Below are 26,545 nucleotides of genomic sequence, written 5' to 3' on the forward strand. Positions count from 1 at the left end.
TGGCCATGTAACCAAGCCCCTAAGTCTTATGGCTTAGGGTTCACAACTCAATATTAAAGCGCGCTTTCTCGCTCGCATTTCTCTTCATCTTCTGTCATCCTCCCTTACCTCTTCATCCTTTCCCTCCCCATGCAGCATCTTGTCATCCCATCTCACCGCTTGCATCCAAAGCCCCTCTTCATCTGCCGTGCTTGATCCGCAAGCACGGTACGTGATATCACACCATGGCCGAAAATCGCGACATCGCCTTTTGCTTCCGAGGTTGGGCCTACGACACAGGCAAAGTTGACAGACCAAAGAGGCGAGTCATTCGAATCAGCAGGGCCCACGACACTAGGAGAGCCAAGGATATTCTCAGTCTCAATGACACAACCGATGCTGGCCTTGTCATCAGCCCCAAAGAGGAGGATGTTGAGGGCGTAGGCCGGTGCGTATCACGTCTTTGAGCTGTATTCTGTCACTAACTTCTACTCCAGCGGCTTGTTGGCTGTCGTCATCGGCGAGCTTCTACCAGCAGCTGAAGTGCCCAACCACAAGGAGTTGTCCAAACCTGCACCTCTGCATAGCTTTGACCCTGACGTCCATGGTCTTGTTGAGACTAGGCCACAGACTCGTTTGGTTGTGGCCATCATTGGTCGAAAGAGGTGCTTGCTGCATCTCTTGCATAACAAGAGACATGATGGCTTGTGCGAAGCTACTCCCTTGCCCAGACATCAGGCCTGTAACGAAAGAGTGGTTTATTACTAGGAATGGACCCATGGCGTGACAGGGGCAAAATGTTCCGAGATCCAACAGGCTATGAGGCACAATATCAATGCCTTTTGTTCTGAGTGTCGAGGAGAGGCGCGGAAGGAGTCTCAACCGACTCTGTCATCTACCCCGACGGGTCAGGATGACCATGACCAAATCGGCGACAGTTTCACATCGGAGAAAGTGGTTCATTTCATAGGCAGAGTTGTTTCGGCATATGAGACTTTCCCGTCCCAGACCTACCTCCAACGGGTGATAGGCCGCTTCAGACCATCGGAGCAGACTCTTCTCGAGAGCCTGTCGATCCCCTGAGAGGCTAGCATGGATGTCATCCGCAACATGATGGAAGGGAAAGGGATTCTCAATAAATCTCAGGCAGAGTGTGTTGTCTCTGCGTTCAAGGTTCGTCGTCGGCTGCTGGTTAAGGAAGAGAAAGGTTGCTCACACGCTCTACTTAGGAACTCTGGCCAAACCAGTTTGAGGTGGTTGGGGAAGACAGGATCAACGTCAGCGCTGTCCTTGAGCTGGCCAAAGGCCTTTACGCCATCTCAGACTCTGGCGTTACCATCCACGAGTCCCTGTACCGTGGGGTCATCGTCTGTTTTTGCACCATGGTTTCTAACTCGTACGCTGTTCACGGAGGTGAGGCAGAATATCACGACAACTTGATTCAATCGTCAATCAGAATTGCTCGAGGAAGTGCGCCAGATCCCATGACTGCGCGTCCGTTGACACAGGCAGTCGATGCAAACCCCGGCATTGCTCTCTTTGAGCCCCTGATACGGCATGAGGATGCTCACAATGAGCATGTAACGGCCTGGTTTGATGCTGGTTTCCAGACATACACTCATAAGGGTGCTCCCCCCGGGCAGCTTGACAAAGCGATCCAGCTGGCCAATGCAGTCCTTGGCACCCAGAACCAGGAGGCTATTGTGACGGCCTTGGGTCAGGTGAAGCGACTGGCTCTCGCGTTTGCTTTTGGGATGGTTATCGGAGCATTTTCCCCAGACAACGAAAATATCGAGGGTTTAGGGCCAATGCTGCAAGCAGAAGTGAATGTGTTGGCAGCCAGTGTGGTCGAAGAGTTTGCGACACAGGCTGATCAGGGGTCTGATGCCATGGATTCTCAGCCAACACTTCCTGGACTCCCCGCCAATTCGGCCAAGCTTGCGGATAAAGCCTCCATACTCTATGATGCCCTCGGCTCAGTGGAAGAAGAAGGCGCCAGGAATGCTGTCCGCGAGGCTATCAGGGACTACGAGGAAGAGGAGAACGGCGAGGACGCCCCTGATTCGCCCTCAACCCTGGGGCTTCCGTCGAACTTGGACCAGAAAGATGCTGTACTTCTGCGATACATGCGACAAGTTTTTGAGAAGGAGCGCGACGTTCCTGGGAGCCAGGACTTGAGCAAGGAACTGGCATGGGCCAGCAGGATGGATTGGAAGTAGTGAGGGTTGAAGGGTTGGTGGTCATTCAGGGGTCAACTTACTTGCTTACTCGAATTCAAGGACACTTGCTATCTCAAACTAGCTAATAAAATCCAGACTGCAAGGTCTGAAATTTTGACAGCCTTTCATCGTTCGTTGTATGGGTGGAAGGGGGTATGATTGACTTGTGGCTGATCCACCTGGGCTCTTTGTGAGGGTAGATTCTTGCTGTTTTACTCTGGTCAACCGAGGATTTTTTGCATCTACCTGACTACCTACCTTAGGTAGGTTGGTATCCGGAACGGAGAGCTGCCTCGTGGATCATCCATGAGGCTCGTTGCTTTGGGGGGAAATGGCGATAAGAGGTGCAATGCCTTAATCTTCATATAATTTACGTGCAAGGTGATGCAATGCTCTTCTGCCCATATAAAATACTAGCGAAAAAAGGCAAACTTCCACATGTACCTTTAGGGACTATGAGTCTTCGGCCGTGATTCATTGTCACTGCTGGAGCAAACGACTACTCAAACATCATCCTCTCTCCTTCCTCCCTCCTCTGCCTCCATCCCCCAACATCTTCTCTCACTTCTCTCTTCAATCCCGACACGCTCAAATTCCACTGAAAAACTCTCCCTTTCCTCTTTGCATCGGTATCATCAGAGAGAATACCTGTTCCTGTCCATCTCGCTCACACATCCCAACTGACCTCTTCGCACTCGCAGCTAACCTCTTCCCTGCACCCTTCCATCGTCAACGGTCACACGAGGCTCAGCATGTCTGCTTCCCGTCGCAAAGTCGAGGAATGGCATGATGCCCTGCGTAAGACCATTGAGCGCCTTATACAACCTGGCAGATTCATGTTTGATATGAAGGCCGAACACGCCAGAGCCGAGCAGAGCCGACGCAAAGAGCGAGAGGCGAGGGGAGGCCAGAGTGAGACTGCCGCTGGATCCAGCGAGCTTGAGAAAACCATCGACGACGCCTCTCGGTTGCTCCCGTTGATGACCCGAAAATCTGATAACCCCCAACCGATGATGGTCGGGATTGGCGAGACATCTGTGCATTTCCTCGACCTCTTGATGTCTCCAGGATTCGTCCAAGCCATTGTACGTATCCCCCGATTACCCAGACCCCCGTGCTAATGGCGATCCCTCCCCGTGCAGAACCATCTCACTGCCTCCGATACTGGGCCTACGCTTCTGCCCCGTCTCCAGACAGAGCTCAAGCAATGGCAGGCCGTAGGCGTCACCATGCTTCTGCAATCGACCGAGGCCATGTTCAAGGGAGCCTTACTTTGCGATGAAGCCGGCACGGGCAAGTCTCTCACGGCACTGACAGCTGCTCTGATCAAGCGAAAGCAGATGCTGCCACGCTGTGGCTTTGTCCTCGTTGTTTGTCCCCCTGAGAGTGTTTATCGATGGTGATCTGAAATCAATAAGCACTTTAAGCAGGTATGATGAGTGTTTCCCATCGGTAACGGATTTCATAGTGCTAATCATACTCCAGGATGATCGGCCATCTTGCACTATTCTTGACAGTACCGACGTCTGGTATGATGAGCTTTTGCAATTTGAAATTGCCATCTGCTCTACCTCCTTTCTCATAAAGCTGTTTGTAGAACGCCAGGAATTCGTGTGCTTCTGCGACACAATTCAGGCCTTCGACATCCAGGTGGCACAGAAACGCTTTCCCAACCGAAAGATGGTGCGTCCCAGTCTTCCGCTCCATCCTAGGGTGTACAACCGTAGCAACCCGAATATCTCTGTCTTGATCCTGGACGAGTCACACGACGCCCACGATGAAAACACTCTGCTCAACGCTGCTGTGCGTTCGCTCGAGTACCACCACGCGTTCTTGCTTTCTGGGACACCCATGAAGAACTCCTGGCGGGATCTGGCTGGGCAATCCATGATACTTCCTGGTAGCCCGATCCAGACTATGGAGAAGTTTGACGAGATCTTCAAGACGGCCCAATTAACCTCTATCGATGGCAACAAATCAATGCCAGCAGATGTCATCTGGAACATGCTCTCACGCTACTTCATGGGTCAAATCGTCAGCCGTCCTAGATCAGTCCCGACCATTCCTGACTGTGTAATGCAAGTCACAGTGCCCTCTAAGCCACAAGATCGTCTCATGTACCTGAAGATTACCTTTCTGGTGCTGGAAGGAAAGAAGTTCATTAAGGACCCCAAGACTGTCAGGTGTTGACTGGCAATCCTCAAAAAGGCACAGCAGCTCGCCAACCACCCGGCTCTCGGCAGCCGCCATGCTATCAGCATTGGAATGGGCGAGGATCTGACGGACCCCTTTGCCGAGTTCGAGATGGACGTGATGGAGAAGCTCAACGTCTTCCTTGACAGCTGCTTTGAACCTGGTCAGGCTGTTAACGATGGTGTACGCATGGAGAAGTGCAACTCCGGCGACTCTCTACTCCATGGTCAGCCTCTGTATGGCCCCTGGCCCGAGGACATCTGGAAGCAGCTGGAGATTCGTCAAAGACAGCGCGTTACCGACGGGAAAGCCAAGCTGAGCTCCCTGACGGTGGATGAGTTTTCTCGGTTCAAGAAGTACTGGTACTCTCAGCCTTGTGCTTTCAACAAGGGGTATCTCTTTCTTCGACTGGGGCTGGATCATGACGATGTTGAATCTATAAGCGACAGGGATGCCTTATTCTATACCACTGAGCTCCTGGACAGCGAGTCTGCCGTCTGCAGCGATGACCTCAAGGCCGCTGATGATTCTGCCTACCAGGATGACGGGTTCAAGAGCCACGACGAAACTCACGACGACATCCACGACGACAGTGACGACGACTTGGTCATGGATGAAGGGGAAGATTATGATGACGACTAGCAACGCCACCCGAACAAACCAGAACAGGGAACAAAGCGCTCAAACTCGACGTGGACCACAGAATGGAAGAAATATGTCTATTCCATGGGGAAGAACAAATCCATGTCGCCTCGAGTACGTGCCATCGCGTCGAAGGTTGCCGAGCTCCTTCACCAGCACCGGGACGAAAAAGTCATTGTCGCTTCGACTTCGGTTCTGTTTCTGGACATCATATTCCGCGTAATCTGCCAAATCCTCGACGGCCACTGGGGCAGAAGCCCTGTGACTTTTCGGTACGACGGCTCGGTCGACCTCGACTGCAGGGCGACCTACGCAGACGCCCTGAACAGACCCGTCAATGTGGCCAAAAAGGTCGAGTCCCTCGACGCATTGAGCGCTACCAACGATGAGAGAGAGAGAAAGAAGCTTCTTTTCAACATCGAGACAGCCGAGGGCTGCCGCGTCCTCCTCCTGGATGCCCATGTTGCGGGCCCCGGTCTGAGCCTGACCGGCGCCTCGAGAATCATCTTCTGCGAGAAGTTCTGGACGCCGGGCTTGGAGGAAAAGGTCATCGGATGTGTCCAGCGGTTCCCTCAGGAGAAGCCGGTGCACGTCTATCAATTCTTTGATGAGATGTCAGACATCGATCTCCTTGTGAAGAACATGGTTGGGGACAAGCACGAGCCCACCCAAGATGCCACTGCCTTCTTCACGCGACTGGACACGGATGTCGTTCAAGTTCCCGACGTTCCAACTCGCGAGGAGTATGCCCTGGCCCTTGAGGAGCTCAGCGAGGACAAGGCGGCGGTTTGAGAGCCGAGCTGTCGATTACCGATGGAGTAATCGTTGAGAGGAGGTTTGGGCAGTGGGGGATAGACACTGAGCTACAGGGGAAGGGAAATCTACATGGAGGGCAAAGAAGAATTGGTAAAGATGAGAACTTTCAAGGTTCAATGGCAAGGAGTGGGTACCGAACATTGCCGTCTGATTTTGGGGCGTGATGCCGGTAACGGAAAAGGGGCATGAAAATGGAGATTAAACTCGAGATTTGCTATCTGAAGAACGAAATGAGTTGCTTCTATGATTTCAGCTCTCAATAACATGTGATGTGCTATAGGGAAAAAAAACTTGGCAATGAAACCCACGAGGCGTACGTTTGCCGTGAAGAGGAGTATGGATGACCGGAAAGCAAAAGGTGGATACGCCTATTACCTTGATCAGGACAATCACGTACAGAAACAATGAGGGAAATGCTATAATTTAGGTATCGCCAATATTGACACAGTTTATTTCTTCGCCAGTCCAGTCCCGTCCCGCACCATGTGTTGAAATGCCACGTCCCAAAGTTTCGCCTTCCAGTCCAGAATCCCACGTTGAGTTGAGGGTGCAATGCCGTTTATTCATGCCAGTGTATAGTAGTCATGTCTTTCTAAAAGAGGCCGTCAATCTCACCAGTCTCGACGTCGACATCGACGTTGAGGTAGCCAGGGGCCGTGGGGAGACCAGGGATGGTCTGGATATCGGCAGCCAGGGCATACCTAGACGCTTGTTAGTGATAATGAACTCATGACTGAGTCAAGGGAACTTACAGATATCCTGCTCCAGCAGCCATCCGGACATCACGGATAGGAACTGTGAAGCCAGTAGGAGCACCCTTCAGGTCAGGGTCGTGAGAAAGAGAGTACTGAGTCTTGGCAACGCAGATGGGCAGGTTTCCGTAGCCTTGGCGAGTGTACGTGTCCACCTTCTTCTGGGCGAGCTCGCTGAACTCGACCTTCTCAGCACCGTACATCTTCTGGCCGATAGCAGTGATGCGGTCCTGAACAGTGCCCTCCAGGTCGTAGGTGAGCTTGAGCTCCTTGGGCTTCTCGGCAGCGGCAATGACACCGTTGGCTAGGTCGACGGCACCCTTGCCTCCCTCAGCCCAGTGGTTGGACAGGATGGCGTCCTCGGCGCCGGCACTAATGGCCTCCTCCCGGATGACAGCGATCTCGGCATCAGTGTCAGTCGAGAACTTGTTGATGGCAACGACGACAGGGATGCCAAAGGACTTGGCGTTGGCAATGTGCTTCTTCAGGTTCACGCAGCCAGCACGCAGGATGTCAACGTTCTCCTCCTTGTAGACAGCGCTGAGAGCAGCGCCAGGGGCGATAGGAGGGCCGCCGCCATGAACCTTGAGAGCTCGGACAGTGGCCACAACCACGACAACGTCCGGAACCAGGCCCGAAGTTCGACACTTGATGTTGAAGAATCGCTCACCACCCATGGTGAAGTCGAAACCGGCCTCAGTAACGACAAAGCCAGCCTTCTCGCTGTAGTCCTCATCAGGCTCAGTACCTGCAAGCTTGAGGGCAAGCTTGTCAGCCAGGATAGAGCTCTGGCCAATGCTGATGTTGGCGAAGGGGCCAGCATGGACAAAGACAGGAGTACCCTCTAGGGTCTGCATAAGGTTGGGCTTGATGGCATCCTTCATGAGGGCAGTAAGAGCACCGCCAGCACCGATATCATCACAAGTGACGGGGTCACCGCTTCGCGAAGTGGCGACCACCATTCGGCCGAGGCGCTCACGCATCTCGGCCAAGCTGTTGCTGAGAGCAAGGATAGCCATGCACTCACTGGCAACAGTAATGTCAAAGCCAGTCTCTCGAGTCTGTCCCTTCTCAGTCGGGGCAGTTCCGACCGTGACTCCACGAAGGTGACGGTCGTTGACATCGAGGACTCGCCTCCAGGTGATGGTCTCGGGATCAATATCAAGACGGGCGAATCTGTGGATCTCATCCTCAGTCAACTCGTCGGGGTTGGTCTTGTCAATGCCAAGCTTCTTCAACCGACGGAACATGACAGGGGCAAACTTCCTCTGACCGTTCTTGGCCGGTACCAGTCGTCGGTACAGGGGACCGTCCTTCTGGGTGTTCTCGTGGAAGATGCGAGTCTCAATAGCAGCCGCGAGAAGGTTGTTAGCGGCAGTAATGGCATGAATGTCGCCAGTGAGATGCATGTTGAACTCGTCCATAGGAATGACTTGGCTGTAACCTCCTCCAGCAGCGCCTCCCTTGATACCAAAGGTAGGACCTTGGCTAGGCTGTCGCACATTGGCAAATGTCAACCGGCCAACATGAGCTCCCAGGGCCTGGGCCAGACCCATGGTTGTGGTAGACTTGCCCTCTCCTAGGGGCGTAGGGGTGATACCGGTGACAACGACATAGCGACCGTTATTTCGGTGCTCAAGTCGCTTGAGCAGGCTGAGGTCAACCTTGGCCTTGTACGCGCCATAAGGCTCAAGCTCGTGGGGGGCAATGCCAACTTCGGCGGCAATGCGAGTAATCTGCTTGGGGGTCTGGGATCGCGAAACGGCGATATCAGAAGGAACAGGGTCCTCGAGCTTCAGGGGCAGGGGAATGGTCTTCCTGAGCTTCTGGGACTCAAAGTACCATGTTGTGGCATCGATAACGTTCTGCATGAGCATGGCAACCGTCATGGGTCCAACACCACCAGGCACGGGGGTAATGGCCGAAGCAACCTCAGAGGCAGCGGCGTAATCGACGTCACCGACAAGTCGGTATCCGGACTTCTTTGTGGAATCCGGCAGGAAGTTTGTTCCGACATCGATAACAACAGCGCCAGGCTTCAGCCAGCTGCCCTGGACGAACTGAGGCTGGCCAATGGCGGCAACGACGACATCAGCCTCCTTGATGTAGTTCTCAATGTTCTTTGTCTTGGAGTGGCAGACAGTGACAGTAGCATCGGCGTTTCTCAACAGGTAGCTCACAGGGCTTCCGACGATGTCACTTCGTCCAAGGACAACGGCGTTCTTGCCCTTGAGATCAACACCGGCCTCCTTGAGCAGGATCATGACACCCTTGGGGGTGCATGGCACGAAGAGAGGCTTGCCGCCACGCTTGGCAAGCTCTCCGATGTTTCTGGTGCCAAAACCGTCGACATCCTTCTCATCTGCCACGAAGGATGTGACAGTGTACTCAGAGATGTGACTGGGAAGAGGCAGTTGGACCAGGATACCGTGAACAATGGGGTCATTGTTCAGCTGACGGATATGGTCCAGCAGCTCGGCCTCTGTGATAGACTCTGGGTAGTGAAGCAACTTGCTATCAATGCCAGCCTAATACGAGTGAGTCAATGATTGAGCTACGCAAGTGCCATCAGTCTGACTCACCTCTGCGGCGGCCTTGAGCTTCATGCGAACATAGGTAGCTAGGTGGGGTCAGTGAGAAGATCATCGAGTTGTGATGGCGGGGCAGGGTATCACGAACAAGAGTCAGAGCGATCACCAACTGGACGAATTGAGTCAGCATTGAGCAATTGAAGGGACCGAGAGTAGCACAAGTGACCATGACACACCTTGGATGATCTTGAGGCAGGGCTGGTATCTGGGGTTGAGCTTTTGCTTAGCCGCGACTTCGGCACACAGCCGCTCACGGATGGACTTTGCGATGGCAGTGCCGTCAATCTTGGTAGCAACCATTGTGGCGGTAGTCGAAGAGAAGTTCCGTCTCTGATCAAACAATGGATGCAAGATTCGGCGAACAGAAGGCGAAGAACCAGCGACAGACACTGAAGCAAAGTTCAATCGTCGGCTGTTGTCCGAGAGGCAGTCGGCGTATATGAAGTGGGCTGCTGGGCGAGGGGGAGGGGCAGTTGGAATAGTGGCGCCCAAGGCCAACACGGGCGACACGGGGGAGACGCCCGAACACGTGTGGGGACGAGTTTGCCTTGACAACTTTGTGCGCGAGGGCGTTTGTGCCTGTGGGTGGGTGAAAATGTGACTGTGAGCCTGAGTTTGCGGGTGTGAGTGGTGCGTCCAACGGGGCCCGGCTATTGCAGGTTCGGCTTGGTGTGGCCGACGGCTGCTGTGCCGTAGGTGCTGAAGAGTTAACAATATCGAGAATGAAGGCCATCTCGGGACCCTTCGGCATACATCCGCAGTCGATCCCGACGCGGCGTAACGGAGCTTGACCCCGGCCATGATCAACTGGTGGTATATATCTGATCTCGTAGATGCATACCTATGTGCCGACCTAGTATGAGATGCCGAAAAATCTCCATACGCCCGTACTTAATCGATTAAACAGGAATGGCCTATGTTGGGGAGTGTATCCAATGCCGGTTGTGCAACAAAGTTGTTGTTCTAGGAAGGTGAGAGGAGAACGAGAGAGTAGAGGAAAACGCCTAGCTGCCAATGGTCTCGAACGTAAATCTGACAATATCGTACAGGTAGGAATCGCAAGCAAGACAGAGAATTAGGTCTAGTGCTGCAAGGAACAGACGATCAAGTTGAGATCGTCATACTCCTCCTCCATCTTTGACGGATTCCAACCGTCGACGCTGCTGGTCGTGTGATGCCCCCCTAAGACGAGACAGGGCGAGCGAGATGTAAGCGTCAGCGAGTCGACGTGACTCAGTCGTCAAGAGCCAGCAGTTTCTTCAGGGATCAACAATGGATCGAACTGGAGGGTCGAAGGTTCAGTTTCGCCTCACGTTGGAGATGGCGTCAGTCTGGCCTCTTACACAGAGAGAAAGTGCAAAGTGGTTTCTAAGAAATCGGGCGAGTAAATGGTTGATGCCTCAGGACGGCCGCCACCAGGCGAAATTCGACGTCAACAAAGTCATGCTATCATTCCACTTTCTGAAATATCTGGCAAGAAGGGTTCATACTATGACTCTTGAATCCTTGAGATGACTCAATAATCCATGGATGAATCTATCACGGGCGTCACTATCTCTCGAACAATAGGCAACCAAGGTGTTGAACATGGCAAATCCCAAACTTGACACCCGGTGTCAGGCACAGTCTCAATATCCGTACCGGAACTAGCCCAACAAAGTAAAAGTCCTGTGCCCCCGCGAGAGGAGGGGGATTTGTGCCCCACCAAAACGCACAACCGCCAAAAATTCCATCGCGAAAGCCCTCGCCATATAACCAGCCTTTCCGAACTTGCCTCCGCCATCAACCCCTCCGAGCCCCTCAGATAACGACATCATGCGGCCCATTCTTCTTGCCGGGCACGAGCGTGCGCTCACCCAGATTCGGTACGTCAAATATCCATTTCTTCATCAGTCTCGAGCGACAAATCTTCAGCAAAGAGGGGAAGAGGGAACGTGGAACATGAAATGTCCTAGTTCCTTAAATAGCTTGGAATACCACTCAGAACCCCCCGGCTAACATCGTCGACCACCCCCAGATACAACCTCGATGGCGACCTCATCTTCTCCGTCGCCAAGGACCAGCAGATCTGTGCCTGGTTCTCTCACAACGGCGAGCGTCTCGGAACCTACCACGGCCATGTCGGTGCCATCTGGACTGTCGACGTCGACCCTACCTCGACCATGATCGCCTCGGGCTCCGCCGACAACACCATCCGCCTCTGGGAGGTCAAGACCGGCCGCCTCATCAAGACCTGGGAGTTCCCCACCGCCGTCAAGCGAGTCGAGTTCAACGAGGACGGCACCAAGCTGCTGGGTGTTACCGAGAAGCGTATGGGTTACCTCTCCAACATCGTCGTCGTCGACATCAACCCCGACGTCAACGCCGAACAGAGTGACGAGAAGGTCCTGACCATCGTCTGCGACGAGAGCAAGGCCACCGTCGCTGGCTGGAGCGCCATGAGCAAGTACATCATCGCCGGCCACGAGGATGGCAGCGTGAGCCGATACGACGCCAAGACCGGTGACCTGCTGGACAACGTCCCCGTCCATGAGCTTAACCAGCCCATCGTCGACCTCCAGTGGTCTCCCGACCGAACCTACTTCATCACCGCGTGCAAGGACAAGACTGCCAAGGTAGGTCGCTTCTGCTTACGGGCTAAACAAATACTGACCTCTCCAAGCTCATCTCTGCCCGCGACCTCGAGGTTCTCAAGACATACGTCGCCGATACTCCCCTAAACAGTGCTACCATCACCCCCAAGAAGGACTTTGTCATTCTCGGTGGTGGTCAGGCCGCCATGGACGTCACCCGAACCTCTGCCCGCCAGGGTAAGTTCGAGGCCCGCTTCTACCACAAGATCTTCGAGGACGAGATCGGCCGTGTGCGAGGCCACTTCGGTCCCCTCAACACCGTCGCCGCCGACCCCACCGGAAAGAGCTACGCAAGCGGCGGAGAGGACGGCTACGTTCGAGTTCACCACTTCGACAAGGGCTACTTCGACTTCAACTACGAGGTCGAGAGGGAGCGGTTGAACCGAATGCAGTAGATGCCTTCTTTTCCTGTGTGCTTGCATAGTACGGCGTTTTGGGGGACAAACAAATCCTTGTTTTTTTGTTCAAGGGGCAAAAAATTAAATGGGAGGGGATTGATGAATGGACGGATGGATGGATGGAAACAGGGAGTGTGTAGGGGAGAGAGAGGAAGACAAAGGGGCTTGTAATTGTTACCATCTCTCCAGGAGGCTTAGGGAACAGGTCGAAATTGCACCATTTGATGACGTATCTACGACTTGGGGATTTGGATACGCCCAGATGGCTAGGCAGTCCCTCTTGAAGAATTCATGTATATCGCGACATGGCACCGTCTTTACGCTGGCATGACTTCGTAGTAGACCTCACGGCGCGCCGGTTAGACACCAGGCAGTACAGGCATCTAGACATGGTTCTTTTGCTCTCAAACAACTATTTAACACTCAAGCCGCTCGCCGTCCTCGCTCCCTTTGCCCCAGCCTTGAGGCATCATTGTTAATCGAGGTATCTATCATACCTCCTTGAATCCTGGTACAGTCCGTCGTGCCAGACACACCAAATACTGACATGAGCAAAGTAAAGCCCTTAAGTGCAACCAAACGCCAAAAAAGATCTATCCCCCTTTGACCGACCAAGCATACCTACCAATCAACCCAAAGGCCCTAGTCCCGTGCCATTTTGTTTACTTCTTCCTGCCCTTCTTGCCCTTGGTAGAGCCTCCTGCATTAGACGCAGTGGATGCCACGCTGGATGCTCTTGATGGCGTGGCCGAGCTGTTCTTGCTTGACTTGACCGACTTGACGTTGTCGAGAGCCTTGTTCTGTAGATTTTGTTAGCGGCATATCAATGATAAGAAAGCTCCGTTATGCATACCTTGACACCGTTCTTGGCCTTCTTCTTGGCAGGGGCCATTCCAAGAATGCTGTCCTCGTCATTCTCATCGTCGGGTTCTCGCTTGGCCTTTCCGTTCACCCCATTAGAACCACGGGCAGGAACATCTTCGAATTCTTTGACGATGGTCGTAATCAGGGTAGTGCAGCGTCGGGAAAGCTCAATAGGCGTTCGGCTGAGGAAGAACCAGTCGAATTTGAACAATGGGGATTCGCGGATATCATCCCGCATCTTCTCGTACAGGCCTTCCGAGTCGATTCCGTATCGATCGAGCAGGACCAGGAGGAATCGATCTTCCTCCTCCGTATAGACCTTCTTGTTGGTTGTGGACACAGAGTAGTTGATCTTGAGCTGCTGTAGGGGCACTCTGTACTGCTGCATCTTCTTCCTCAGTAGCTTCTGGTGGTGTCCGAGACGTCGGGTTCGTTCCTCGCCATCCTCGATAGTCTTCATGTACTTGGGATAGTCTGCAATCTCGGTGTACCGCTGCCAAAAGACCTTGGCATAGGCCTTGATTTCAGCCGCAGACTTGCTGTCAACCTCCTTGGAGATGCCTTCGTAGGCAGTTCTGCCGTACTTGCCGGATCCGTTAACAAACTGTTGAAAGTCACGTCGGTTCCAATCTCCAAATCCTTGCAGCGATAGCTTCTCCTTTTCCTCGCGCTCTTCCTCGGTCAGGGGGGTGGCGTTGTCGATCTCTTGCTGGTCGAGAGCTCTCTCGGCCTCTCGCTCTGACAGGTTGTCATCATCACCATCTGGCAGAGGCACCTTATAGCCAATCTCCTTTCGGTAGTATGCAGTCTCTCTGTCCTGAAGATCCCGCAGACGCGGTGGGTAGAACTGGTAATCGTGTACTGGAACTTGCTTCGGTGCTCGAGGCGCCTTGGGCTTCGCATCCGCCTTCGGGTTGGGGTACATGGTCTGTCGGAAGTACTTGTCCATCGAATACGACTGTTCCTTGCGTTCTCGCTTGGCCGGGTTGATCCAGGTCATGTTGATGTTCTTCTTGGTGTTGGCAAAGTTCTCTCCATTCCACTCGTAAGCCGACTCCGAGGTGAACTTTTGTAGATCATCGATGCCGAGCTTCTCATACTTGGCATTCAGCTCCTTGGTTCGGTTTTCACCTCGAGCCAAGATCTCATCGATGTCGGCGTCACCGATTTCGCCCTCCTTGGAAGCCATGTTACCAGTAGGTCCCTTAGATTGGAACACCTTCTCAGCTCCGTGTTGAATCATCGACAGAAGTTCGTCCTTATTCGCAGCAGCCTTGGCGGCAGTCTGAGCACGACCTTGCTGAATGACAAGCTGGTCCAGGCGGAGCTTCTGTGCCGCTCTCTCCAAAACCTTCTCCTCAATAGCATTGTCCGTGACGAACCTGTACACAACAACCTGCTTAGTCTGGCCGATTCGGTGCGCTCGGTCCATGGCCTGCAGATCTGCCTGAGGGTTCCAATCACTGTCATAGAGAATGACAATATCGGCGGTTGTCAGGTTGATGCCCAGACCACCAGCTCGGGTTGTGAGAAGGAAGATGAACTTCTCTGAGCCAGGCTTGTTGTACTCGTCGATGGCTGCGATACGGTCCTCGTGCGCTGTGCCACCGTCGATACGGCAATACTTGTACTCGCGGAAGACACAGTAATCTTCAAGAATATCAAGCAGTCGGCTCATCTGTGAGAAGATGAGAACTCGGCTACCCTGCTTCTGGAGTCTGTTGAGGAGCTTATCAAGGACAGCCATCTTGCCCGCATTGTACACAAGATGCTCGTCGGTGGTGTATGGAGGGCCAGGCTCGGCTCCCTCGAACAGGTAAGGATGGTTGCAGCACTTTCGAAGCTGCATCACAATGTTGAGCAGTCGGGTCTTGGACTCCCGCTTGCCACCAGCTCCGTTGACCGCGTCGATATCCTTCTCAAGGATCTTTTGGTACCACTTAACCTGCATCTCCGACATGCCTAGATAGACATTGACTTCCTTCTTTGGCAGCAAGCTCTTTTCAACGTCGCTCTTCACGCGACGGAGCAAGAAAGGACGAAGGACCTTGTGGAGTTGTTGAACAACAGTGTCTTGATCCCGGTCCTGGCCTGAGAACCACTGATCGAAGGCCTCAGAGTCGCCAAAAACGTCGGGCAGCAAGAAGTTGAGAAGCGCCCACAGCTCGTGGAGGTTGTTTTGCAGTGGGGTACCTGTGATGAGGAGTCGGTTTCGGGACGAGAAGAGTCGGATGACTTGCGACAGTGAAGACTCCTCGTTCTTGATTCGATGCGCCTAAATGCTGTTTAGTATATCTGCATTCACCTTGCAAAGAGTGACAAACCTCGTCGATGATGATGTACTCCCAAGCAAACTTCTTCAGGTGCGCCTTCTCTCGGAGCACCATCTCGTAGCTGGTAATGCAAACATCAAACTTCTCATCCACAAGGCGATCGTTGATAAGGTTGTGTCGCTCGTCCTTTGCTCCCTGAAGCACCAGAACATCCACCTCCGGGGTCCATTTGGCAAACTCTCGCTTCCAGTTGTCGAGAGTAGACTTTGGTACGATGACCAAGTGTGGCCCAGTGATATCAACGATGTGTCGCAGGTAGCCGAGGAAAGAAATTGTTTGGAGCGTCTTTCCAAGACCCATTTCGTCGGCAAGGATACCAGAGATACCGTTCTCGTGGAGGGAGATCAACCAATTGAGACCGGCAACCTGGTAGTCGCGCATGGTTCCCTGAATGAAGGGGGGCGACTCTCGGAAAACAGTCTCGGCAGAACCACCATGCTTCTCGTCCTTCAAAAGTTCGGCATCTTCTTCGGCTTCTGTGCGTCGGCGTCTATCGCTCGTGGCGCCTCCTTGCCTTCCAGCGCCCTTCTTTCCTCTGGCAGACTCGGCATTCTGTCGATCAATCTCGGTCATGATATCGCGGATCTTTGGATCGGGATTCGTCTCGATGAAGTGACGGAATAGATCGGTGAGGCCAAGCAAGTATCGGAATCGGCGAATGGTGTCATCTTCCTGTGGATAAGAAGTCAGCATACTGATGGATAGTCGCAGCCTTGTCCCAGAGGGCTTCGAACCTTGGATTCGCCCAGACGATCGTGCTTCCTTCCAAAAATGCTTCGACGTAGTTGGTTAACCTCCGTGCGGCGCTTTCGACCATCTGTAGTGGGCTCCCCGGCGACACTACTAGCAGTGGTGCTGGGGTTCTCGGTGTCTGTGTAGTCGGGAGTCTCATCGACTTCCTGGAGCAGGCCATTAGTAACGAGCTCTCGCGTCGCAAATGGAGAGCAAAATGCAATTCAATAGTTAAACTCACCATTTCCTCCTCCTGGCGGTGCTCCGGCGCGTCTGACATGGACGCGTCGGTATCCACGGCGTTGGCTCGAGAGCGAGGCGCCATTGCGAACCGAGTGTGAGTAGGACCTCTTTACGCGACTGGCGTCGAGGAGACGCGTTTAGAGATGGTGCAGAGAGAAGCGCAGTCCAATGCAAGTGATCCAAATCGCTGCTTGTATCTTTCCAGGGACGTTTTCGACGAGGATTTGAAGTCGGGACGGGGATCACGCCGCTTCGTGACTTGGAGAATGTGTAGATGTTTTTTCGAAGGTGTCGGCGGGTAGAATCTCGACGGGCACCTTGAAGGGGGACGATTTGGGGCTAGTGCCACTGTGCGACCCCTGTCATCGACTGGACCTCATAAAGCGGCCCCACGATCCCTGAAGGAAGAAGGAATAATCCGAGCAGTTTTCAACGACGTCACTGAACAGCTGTTGTTAAATCGTAACGAAAATAAGGAGATTGCTGGAATTATCTCTGAAAAATTCACCCGAAAATCTATTTCAAAAATTTGAACACTTCTCAAGCAGAACATCACAACTCCTCAACTTGTTCAACACCAATTTGAAAAAGATGTCGATCCCTTAGGGCTCACGTGACATATCGGCCCCCCACTCCACGTGCAAACCCCCCCTCGGTTAGTGCCGTTCAGGCTCTGTGCGGCGTTGAATGGGTGGATGACTGGGCGAACCTTCGTCGTGACCCAACGTTTGGTTCATCCAACGACTCGATATCTTGGGAGGCATAGCTCTTCCTGAGCGACCTGCATACAAATTGTTTGTCTCTTGTGCATGGGGAAGCACTTTTCGCCCCCTCTATTCTGTTTGTTCACGACATCTTTGGGCGCCAAAATACCGCTCCCAAGCCTTCCGGCCCCAACCCTAGCGACTACCTACCAGGTGAGGCGATTTACCCTTCAAGCTCTCGAACCTTTCTAACTTTGCCCTTCCAGTTCTCTAGCTCCTGTACCTGTCACAGTATCTACCATGGAACACATGCGGGGTGTCACTGCCGGCCCGGGCAAGCAGTCTGCCCAGCAGGAATCCCCTGAGCAGCTACTCGACGTCTTCAAGGCAGCGGCGCTCTCCGTTACGAAACTGTACAAGACTTCTGCGGCCGCACAATCGAAGGCTCGGGCCGATGGGTATCAGGACTGTCTATACGATATGCTGGCGTTTTTGGACAAGGAGGCTACGGGAACAGGCGACGGAGATGGCTTGAAGATCCGGAGATGGGTTAGGGAGAGGCTTGATGGTCGGGAGAGCAGCTCGCCAAACACCGAAAGCGAGGACGAAATCGACAAAGCAGAAACATCTTCATCACCCGAACTCACTCGCCCCAATACCGTTGCCCAGCAGATGAGCCAAATGCGAACCGACTCGGCACCTCCAAGCATCCCTCCTACTGCTACTGTTGAAGAACAAACACCACTTGTGGTCCCTTCCCAAGACAATTTCACGTTTCAGTCTGCGCATCCGTATCCCAATATCGCCACCCTCAACCTTTCCGACTCGAGACCTCACGACGGCTCATCCATGACGGCCACAAGGCCATCCAAAACCCGCTTGAACAACCCAGGTCGAGCATGTCCCAGAGGGCCAGGACATTTGGCCCAAAGGGCTGGAGCTAAGCGCAAGTTGAACTTTGAGGAGATATTCGATCTTGGCAGCCTGGGTGGAAAGGATCCTTTCGGCAACGGAGGGGGGAAGCGAGGCCGGCATGCTTAGTGCTTGGCTGGTGGACACAGGTACCTTTGGCTTGCACATAGCATACTTATCACTGGGCGATGGAATTCGATAAACTGGATGGGATGAGGGCATGTTTACAGACGGACGCATGGACTAGCATTAGAGCATGGGCGGCGTTTGGAGGACGTAACGACTGCATTTGGGGGTGTTGAGGCTTTACACACACAATGTCTATTGGCGGTTTGCCATGATATCTACAATGAATATGATTACTTAACGATGATTTGGATGTAAACATTACTATCAAGAGGCCTCATGATCTTTCCTGCTTACCTCCCTGCCTACCATTAATAGGTAGGTTGGGGGTAGATCAGCATGGCCATCTTCTTCTCTTCTTCCGCCCCCTGGACGGCAATGCCAGAGCAGCCATGGCAGCATTCGGAGAAAACACTTTCAATATACTACTGGCCCCTACAAAATGACCAGGATGAGGTTCTGTTACTCCTTGTACACCTTGTTATCAAGAGCCGTGTCAAAGCGACCAAGGCTCACCTGAATGATAGCTAAGCACGAGGTGGAATGCACGATGCTCTATCTAAAATCGGCACAGAACTATAAATATTGCATTAGAAACAAGGGAGAAAGAATAATCAAGCATGTAAATTCGATTTTGAGTTTCCAGCAACATGGTTCTCAACGTTATTAGAGCCTGTTTGACTCTCATGCAGGCACTATTGGACGTTGTTATCAGGTCAAATCCGAGGACCAGTAGGTGACAAATCTCATATCAGGAGAGGATAATGATAGAAAAAGATCTGTCATCTGTAATGACATGGGTGATGGGTCTTTTGACCTGTGAGAACCTCGAACAAGGGTTCACATGGGTGGATGAATATTGTTCCAGTTGTGTGTTGGCTTCAAAGACTGTTCTCTGTGTTCAAAGCTGTCACTGGATGGATGCACACTCCGCCCTTGTGCTTTGTTGACTATGTAAAGTCAATAAGTTAACTTTAGATGACGACAACCTCAAGCGTGGTACGTATACATGTCCTGTCAACTGTGGTTCGCCAGAGAACAATACCACCCTACTGCGCATACGCGGGCGGACGATTAACCATCCCTGCTTACTCTATGCGACCTGCTGCTTGTCATCAAGACACGACAGGCGATCTCAACCATTGTAGGTGTGGCGTCAACGCAATCCACGAGACATTGTTGACGTCTCCCTGGGTGGCTCAGCACCCTGCTCGCACGCAAGCAAGCAAGCCACCAGAACTTGGCGATCTGCCTACAGGTACAGTACCTACACAGTCTGACAGGAGCAAGGACGCGTGCGAATGCGGGCTCAGTTTCAGCTCGGCGGATGGGCGTAGGCCGTGGTTTTCTATTTGACAGGGGCTGCAAGAAAAGATTTGACTTCCGACGGATGCTCGTGTGAGAAGCAGGTTTCATCCTCCACCTTGTTCTATGCAGGTCTGGGCTGCAGTTCTGGCCTCTTTTTTTCTGTTAGGTCCTTGCCAGGGAGCAAGCAATAAGGCCACCAGACATTGAGTGAGCACCAACAGCAAGGCATCCATCCATCTTGGCCAGATTGCAAGCGCCCTGGCCAAGCAAGCGCCGGGTGATCCCATCCCTCAGCCTGAACAGGACTGGGCGCCTGGTGAGAAGCTGTGCCGGCGAGCCGTGCCCTGTAACATTGTCCATACTCCGTGTCTGATGCCCAAGGAGGCAGTTGGGAGTCATACCGTGGCTCGGTGCTTCATTTATTCGCCATCGTGCTGGAGCCACGCCCATTATAGATGGAATTCATAAGCATTATCTATGAATTCCTCATCAAGGCAAAAGAGTGCCGAGGCTGGTGTGTTTTGTCATCTGAGGCTGGGCCTGAGGCACAGACATAGAATGTACTGTTTGATTCTGGCACCAGAAAGGTACCTCCAAGACCCATGGCGGATGGCGGATGGCGGGCTGCCTCCCCTCCCCGCCCGCTCTCTGGCTCTGGGCGTGCCTCGACCTCTGATTCTCCAGCCATTGGATCAAGTTGGACACTCGCTCAATGAACGCTCAGCGCAGTGGAGGCAACAGGAACCTTTGGTAACCACTAATCTCGGGTTGTCTAGGCACTCTGGTCCACCAAAAGGCCCCCGGCCACCCGGCCTGTCTACCCGCCAGGGCGCATGGCGCATGGGAACAATGGAAGGTCGATTGGATTCCTTCAGGCAGTTTCTGCCCGCTGAGCTGCCTGTAGATTTGCCATCTGCCCCTGCTGTGAGCCCAATGTATCATCCTGGTGGCATCCATGGAGGTACCTTCCCCCCCTCCCACCACCACCTGCACCGCTGAGAACTATCCCCGTCTCGTCCAAGGCCCCATCCTCCGCCGCCCTCACGTCCTCCCATCATCATCAACACCAACCACGACGCAGATACTCTTTCACCAGCCCACTCGTGGCGACGTTGGAACTACCTAGCTATCGGCCGACCTACTTCCGTCTCTACTCCTCTCCAAAAACAAAATTTCTTCTCTCGCTGTCGCGCTGTCCACGTCTCTTTGGCTTCAAAACACCCTTCTCGCGTGTCTATTCTCTTCCCGTTCCGGCCGCCGCCTCCTCGCTTTGGAAGCGGGGAGTCCGTGTCTGGTCTTTAGGCCCGCCGCCCGTGCACAGCCTCAACCTCCCCCCATTGCCCCAACTCCAGCGTCGTCAACTTTCTCCAGCCGAATCCTCCTAGTCGATCCCGTCCTTCGAACGCCTCTCCCTGATAAGGCTTCGACTGCGCGTCCTGCTCCTGCCATCAGGAAGGATATCCATCAACGTTGTTGTCCTTGCCGTGACCTAGTCCCTCGCTGCGCTGCGCAAGAGGTGACACCATGACCAGTCGCACCGATTCCGGACTGCCCAAGTAAGTTCATTCCCAGCCGCCCATCCATCGCATCGCGTTCTGCGCCTGCGAAGGGGCATTCTATCCATTCGGCCCCTTCACGATACATGTGCTAACGGTTCTGCAGCAGGGCCAACCTTCGGGTTACGAGTGAGTCGCTCTCGTCCTTATACCCCTCCGCCCGAGTTCCTCTGTTGACATCATCCTAGTTATCGCCGCCGATGGTCTTTATAAGAGGGATGTTTTCCGTACGTCGTTCCAGAGTAAACAAAGACTCGAGCTCCTCGTTAACACGCACCAGGCTTCCCCGACCCCTTCGCCGTCGCAACCATCAACGGAGAGCAGACGAAGACGACGACCGTCAGCAAGAGGACCCTTAACCCGTACTGGAATGAGAGCTTTGACTTGTAACGTGCCCCGCCACCCCAAACCTAGGACTTATCAGACTCACAGCCTGCAGCCGTTCCAACGAAGATAGCATTTTGGCAGTTCAGGTCTTTGACCAAAAAAAGTTTAAGAAGAAGGACCAAGGTTTCCTGGGCGTCATCAATATCCGAGTTGGAGATGTCATGCCCGAACTCAGTGCGGACGCTGACGGTCAGTTGACCTGTGCCACCTCCTCGACACTTGGAACACCCTGCTGACATAGACATGCGCCTTTCAGACCAGATGCTTACACGAGACCTGAAGAAATCAACCGATAACCTTGTTGTTCATGGCAAGCTAATCATTAACCTTTCTTGCAACCTCAGCGCCCCAGCCCGCGGTGGCCAAGCATCGTCAACTCGACCTTCACTCGGCGCCGGCCCTTCGAACCTCTCCTCCCTCTCCGCACCCCCCTCAGAGAACCGCCCAGGATCCTCCATGTCCGGACCAAATGGAGCTGCTAGCTCGCAGGTCAACCTGCCGCACCGCCCCTCTAGCATCAACTCTGTTGGTGGCGCCAGCGCTCCTGGGCCAAATGCCAGTGGGCAGCCTCGCCAGTCAAACCAGCTGAGTCCATTCGAGGATGCGCAGGGGCGTCTGCCTGCTGGTTGGGAACGCCGTGAAGACAACCTGGGACGTACATACTACGTTGATCACAACACTCGAACGACGAGCTGGAACCGTCCAACTTCGAATGGCACCCAGGAACAGCGAAGCGACAGAGAGGCGGCCACTCAGGTGGAGCGACAGAGACACCAGAACCGTACCCTACCCGAGGACCGAACTGGCTCCAACTCGCCTACTCTTCAAGCACAGCAGCCTCAGCAATCATCATCCCCGACCGCTAACGCCGGCGCGGTGATGCACACTGGGGCTACGAGCCCAGGTTCAGGCGAGCTACCACCAGGATGGGAACAGAGATGGACCCCCGAGGGTCGACCCTACTTTGTTGATCATAACACCAGAACAACCACTTGGGTTGATCCGCGCCGACAGCAGTATATCCGCATGTACGGTGGCCAGAACAACGCCAACGGACAGATTCAGCAGCAGCCAGTATCACAACTCGGTCCCCTTCCAAGCGGCTGGGAGATGCGCTTGACGAACACAGCTCGTGTCTACTTCGTCGACCACAACACTAAGACCACAACTTGGGACGACCCACGACTTCCGTCATCACTCGACCAGAACGTTCCTCAATACAAGCGAGACTTCCGAAGAAAGCTCATCTACTTCCGTTCCCAGCCGGCGATGCGCATTCTTAGTGGACAGTGCCACATCAAGGTGAGGCGGTCTCATATCTTTGAGGATTCGTTTGCGGAAATTACTCGCCAATCGGCTACGGATCTGAAGAAGCGGTTGATGATCAAGTTCGATGGCGAGGACGGTTTGGATTACGGTGGTCTCTCACGAGAGTTCTTCTTCCTCCTTTCGCACGAAATGTTCAACCCCTTCTATTGTCTGTTCGAGTACTCGGCCCACGACAACTACACCCTCCAGATCAACCCTCACTCTGGAATCAACCCGGAACATCTGAACTACTTCAAGTTTATTGGCCGTGTCGTTGGTTTGGCTATTTTCCACCGCCGATTCCTGGATGCCTTCTTCATTGGCGCCCTCTACAAGATGATGCTTGGAAAGGCAGTCGCTCTTGCGGACATGGAGGGTGTTGATGCCGACTTCCACCGATCTTTGCAGTGGATGTTGGACAACGACATTTCGGGTGGAATTTTGGAGCAGACGTTTTCGACTGAGGACGAGCGCTTTGGAGTCATGACAACGGAGGACCTCATTCCCAACGGACGAAACATCGAGGTCACCAACGAGAACAAGAAGGAATATGTTGATCTCATGGTCAAGTGGCGAATCGAGAAGCGCATTGCAGAGCAGTTCCAGGCTTTCAAGGAGGGCTTCCAAGAGCTCATCCCTCAAGATCTCATCAACGTCTTTGATGAACGTGAGCTTGAGCTTCTGATTGGTGGTATTGCTGAGATCGATGTCGATGACTGGAAGAAGCACACCGATTATAGAGGATACACTGAGTCGGATGAGGTTGTTCAGAACTTCTGGGCGACGGTGCGCTCGTGGGATGGAGAGCAGAAGTCTCGACTACTACAGTTCACGACGGGTACTTCTCGAATCCCTGTCAACGGATTCAAGGATCTTCAGGGCAGTGATGGCCCCCGACGATTCACGATTGAAAAAGCAGGAGAGATTACCAACCTACCCAAGGCACATACTTGGTAAGTCCAGTTTGATATTTCTGAGTGAGAGACAAGACTAACGGCAAATAGTTTCAACCGACTCGACTTGCCCGCTTATAAGAGTCTAGAAATGCTTCAACAGAAGCTCACGATTGCTGTTGAAGAGACAATGGGCTTTGGCCAGGAGTAGACGAGACGACAAAGGCGCCACTGTTTGGTGGAGATATTGAACTTGCAACATTTACACTACCTATAGGCGACTGCTGTGGCGTTGCCCTTCAAGACAGCGACCTCTTCTCTCTGCCCCTTCCTCTCGCTCACACACACACACAAATTGTTTTGGGTATTTGCTTTGGTTCAAAGAGTGGACAGACCTGGGTCGTTTGGCGCTGGTGGATTAATTGACGTTCAACATGCGATTGATGCAACCCCTGTTTCCCTCTCTGCGCCAGCTCAGCAGCGTAGCGTATAGACCAGGGACGGCATCCAAGCCTCGTCGCCCGAGCGGACGAGATGGGCATGCCTCGTTGGGTCTGCTCTGTGGTGGGACGCCCTCGTGGGCATTGTGGAATTCTTACTCTACGGCTTGATCGAGGTGGACACCAGAATCGACGGGGGCCCAAGCAAGGATGGATGGTGATCGATGCTGTTTTGACAAGTGGAAAAGAGAGTCTGTACCTCTGTGTATTACGTACGATGTCGGCGGACGAGACGGATGGAGCCAGCGAATTTAGGCGGAGGGAAAGATAGGGTTCACAGCGCCTCCTTTTTTAACATTCATCATATACTATACAAGAACGTTCACTACGTAGATGCTGTGTCTTTTGAGTGTGTTGTTGGTTGTCGACTGTCCCACCGTTTGAGGTATCAAAGCACCTTGATAGATAGAGTTGTGACTGTTGAGATAGATACGCATCTCTAACTCGGATGGAAGAATGTGACATCATCACCAGATGCCTATTGCGTCTTGAGATATCCCGGACTAAGGTGATTGTTGCAAAGAGCCCATGTCAAGTAGGGACGGTATTAGCTCGCTGATTGATTTCAAATATTGTTGTCATCTTCAACATTGGTGAATTGGCAATTCCCAATTCAGCCCCTCAACTACGAATCACGACCCAGGCATATCGTCTCCGCATACCTGGCCCGGCGTGGTGACAGAGTGGTGTTGTACAAAATTGCATTTCCTTCTACCATTCTACCGGCGGGAACCCCAGTATGTACACCCGGTAACAACAAAAGAAAGACGTCTTTGGTGCCGCCATCCTCTTTACACGGCCTCTTTGATTCCTCTCCTGGATCAATCCACTCCAAAATCATCCAAATCCCGACAGAATGGCCGACGCCAACGTCTCGGTGCGTCTTCTGCCCCAGCCCTGCTGTCCAATCCTTCCTTTTGCCTCGTGGCCTGTCGTCCAAAACCAAGAGGGCAGGCGACTCCCCAACCATGCTCACTCCATCTCTTCATCGTCGGTACCACATGCGGGTGATTTTGGTGTTGCGCATCTTGCGCTGGAGCTGAAAGATGCCGTACATGAGGGCCTCGCTGGTGGGGGGGCATCCGGGGACGTAGACGTCGACGGGGACGATACGGTCGCAGCCACGGACGACGCTATAGCTGTAGTGGTAGTAACCTCCACCGTTGGCACAAGAGCCCATGGAGACGACCCAGCGGGGGTCGGGCATCTGATCGTAGACCTGTCGGAGGGCGGGAGCCATCTTGTTGGTGAGGGTGCCGGCAACGATCATGACGTCGGACTGTCGGGGAGAAGCTCGGAAAATGATACCGAGACGATCCTGATCGTATCGTGGGGTGGAAAGGTGCATCATTTCGACGGCGCAGCAGGCAAGACCGAAGGTCATGGGCCAGAGGGAGGACTGACGAGCCCAGTTGGCTATCACATCGAGGGTGGTACTGCGGGGAGGTCAATTAGCTCCAGGTCATGGATGAGGACGACGCAATTGGGTTCGGAAAAGACAAATATCGAGAGGTTCGAGTATCGTAAAGGGACGGGCCACGTACAGGGCGTATTGGATGACGCTCTTGGTACCCTCCTCACTGGGAAGAGGGACCTCCTTGCGGACCTTGGCAAGACCCGACGAGGCCGAATGGGTCTGCAGGGCACTGGCATCGCGACGAGAATTGGTCGAGAAGGCGGCGGCGGTGGTTCGGAAGGGGGCAATGGCCATCGAGGGCTTGACTGCGAGGCGGTTAACAAATGTCGACATCGCGACGGGTCCCATCTCCGAGCCAGCGTCACAAAAAACCCGCCGGGCCGGGGAGGGATTGTATGTCGCTCTCTGTTGGAAAACACGCACCTCGGAGGGCCATTGCGGCCGCGGATCGCGAGGCGGGAAGCATCTTGTGAGAGTGGACGAGTCGGCGGACGAGGCGGCCTCGATCACTCGGGTTCAAGAGGAGGGGAGATTGGGTGCGAGGATCGAGAAGGGCGTTGGCTAAGGGAAGCTTTCGGTGCTCGAGGAGGATGGGATTCGCCTCTCTTTGCTTGCGGACCAGGAATAAGATGGCTCTGATTGGTCCGATGCGAGCTGGAGAGTCCGGGGATTAGCCGGTTCGGTCTGGTGATGGATAACCTCGGCGGCGATTGGTTGTGGGGTGTTAGTGCAAGTCGTTAACAAGTGGGAATTGGGAGTCGATGACATGGACGATTGATGTGTCTGAAACAATCTTGACATGTATTTGAGGGAGCAGATATTTTGTGCATTAATTCTAATATCTCAACGTGAGGATAAATAAACAGGTATGTGGATAATTTAAAGGGACCTTGTGCAAGTCTTGACATGAGGAACAAATAGAATCAGTAGAAGACGCTGTCTTGTCTTGCATCATTTCCTTCTACTCTGTGTTATCGTCTATAAAATGAAGAGACCCGATGGGGATTCTCTTAGAAAAGCTATCCTCAGCAGAACACTT

At 53.4% G+C, this 26,545-nt stretch overlaps 8 protein-coding genes across 8 annotated transcripts; 5 read left to right on the forward strand and 3 right to left on the reverse strand.

The window, feature by feature from the left end:
* Positions 1–224: 224 nt before the first annotated feature.
* On the forward strand, positions 225–2,198 carry LRP88_03049 (uncharacterized protein; the record flags this gene model as incomplete). The annotated part of the gene is made up of 3 exons (XM_083239679.1): positions 225–427; positions 477–618; positions 1,209–2,198. The coding sequence occupies 3 exons, from the start codon at positions 225–227 to the stop codon at positions 2,196–2,198; spliced, it is 1,335 nt and encodes a 444-aa protein (XP_083104809.1).
* A 752-nt stretch (positions 2,199–2,950) lies between these two features.
* Positions 2,951–5,825, forward strand: LRP88_03050 (uncharacterized protein; the record flags this gene model as incomplete). Its single annotated transcript, XM_083239680.1, has 5 exons — positions 2,951–3,283; positions 3,341–3,568; positions 3,684–4,381; positions 4,442–4,997; positions 5,061–5,825. 5 exons carry the CDS (start codon positions 2,951–2,953, stop codon positions 5,823–5,825), a joined length of 2,580 nt encoding a protein of 859 aa, XP_083104810.1.
* A 616-nt stretch (positions 5,826–6,441) lies between these two features.
* Positions 6,442–9,492, reverse strand: LRP88_03051 (formate--tetrahydrofolate ligase-domain-containing protein; the record flags this gene model as incomplete). The annotated part of the gene is made up of 5 exons (XM_083239681.1): positions 6,442–6,550; positions 6,602–9,129; positions 9,184–9,221; positions 9,281–9,301; positions 9,369–9,492. The coding sequence occupies 5 exons, from the start codon at positions 9,490–9,492 to the stop codon at positions 6,442–6,444; spliced, it is 2,820 nt and encodes a 939-aa protein (XP_083104811.1).
* Positions 9,493–11,007: 1,515 nt separating this feature from the next.
* LRP88_03052 (translation initiation factor eIF3 subunit i) lies at positions 11,008–12,220 on the forward strand (the record flags this gene model as incomplete). Its single annotated transcript, XM_083239682.1, has 3 exons — positions 11,008–11,057; positions 11,210–11,807; positions 11,855–12,220. The coding sequence occupies 3 exons, from the start codon at positions 11,008–11,010 to the stop codon at positions 12,218–12,220; spliced, it is 1,014 nt and encodes a 337-aa protein (XP_083104812.1).
* A 665-nt stretch (positions 12,221–12,885) lies between these two features.
* LRP88_03053 (SNF2 family N-terminal domain-containing protein) lies at positions 12,886–16,477 on the reverse strand (the record flags this gene model as incomplete). The annotated part of the gene is made up of 5 exons (XM_083239683.1): positions 12,886–13,023; positions 13,077–15,362; positions 15,412–16,092; positions 16,155–16,319; positions 16,394–16,477. The coding sequence occupies 5 exons, from the start codon at positions 16,475–16,477 to the stop codon at positions 12,886–12,888; spliced, it is 3,354 nt and encodes a 1,117-aa protein (XP_083104813.1).
* A 922-nt stretch (positions 16,478–17,399) lies between these two features.
* Positions 17,400–18,140, forward strand: LRP88_03054 (uncharacterized protein; the record flags this gene model as incomplete). Its single annotated transcript, XM_083239684.1, has 1 exon — positions 17,400–18,140. The coding sequence occupies one exon, from the start codon at positions 17,400–17,402 to the stop codon at positions 18,138–18,140; it is 741 nt and encodes a 246-aa protein (XP_083104814.1).
* A 2,829-nt stretch (positions 18,141–20,969) lies between these two features.
* LRP88_03055 (NEDD4 family E3 ubiquitin-protein ligase) lies at positions 20,970–23,800 on the forward strand (the record flags this gene model as incomplete). The annotated part of the gene is made up of 6 exons (XM_083239685.1): positions 20,970–21,001; positions 21,167–21,228; positions 21,282–21,387; positions 21,441–21,577; positions 21,645–23,649; positions 23,701–23,800. 6 exons carry the CDS (start codon positions 20,970–20,972, stop codon positions 23,798–23,800), a joined length of 2,442 nt encoding a protein of 813 aa, XP_083104815.1.
* Positions 23,801–25,074: 1,274 nt separating this feature from the next.
* On the reverse strand, positions 25,075–25,972 carry LRP88_03056 (NuoB/complex I 20 kDa subunit family protein; the record flags this gene model as incomplete). Its single annotated transcript, XM_083239686.1, has 3 exons — positions 25,075–25,525; positions 25,634–25,811; positions 25,930–25,972. The coding sequence occupies 3 exons, from the start codon at positions 25,970–25,972 to the stop codon at positions 25,075–25,077; spliced, it is 672 nt and encodes a 223-aa protein (XP_083104816.1).
* Between the last annotated feature and the right edge of the window lie 573 nt (positions 25,973–26,545).

The sequence above is a fragment of the Fusarium phalaenopsidis genome (genome assembly GCF_050370095.1).
Source record: "Fusarium phalaenopsidis strain FUZ10S chromosome Unknown contig_32286, whole genome shotgun sequence".
Taxonomy (NCBI): Eukaryota; Fungi; Ascomycota; class Sordariomycetes; order Hypocreales; family Nectriaceae; genus Fusarium; species Fusarium phalaenopsidis.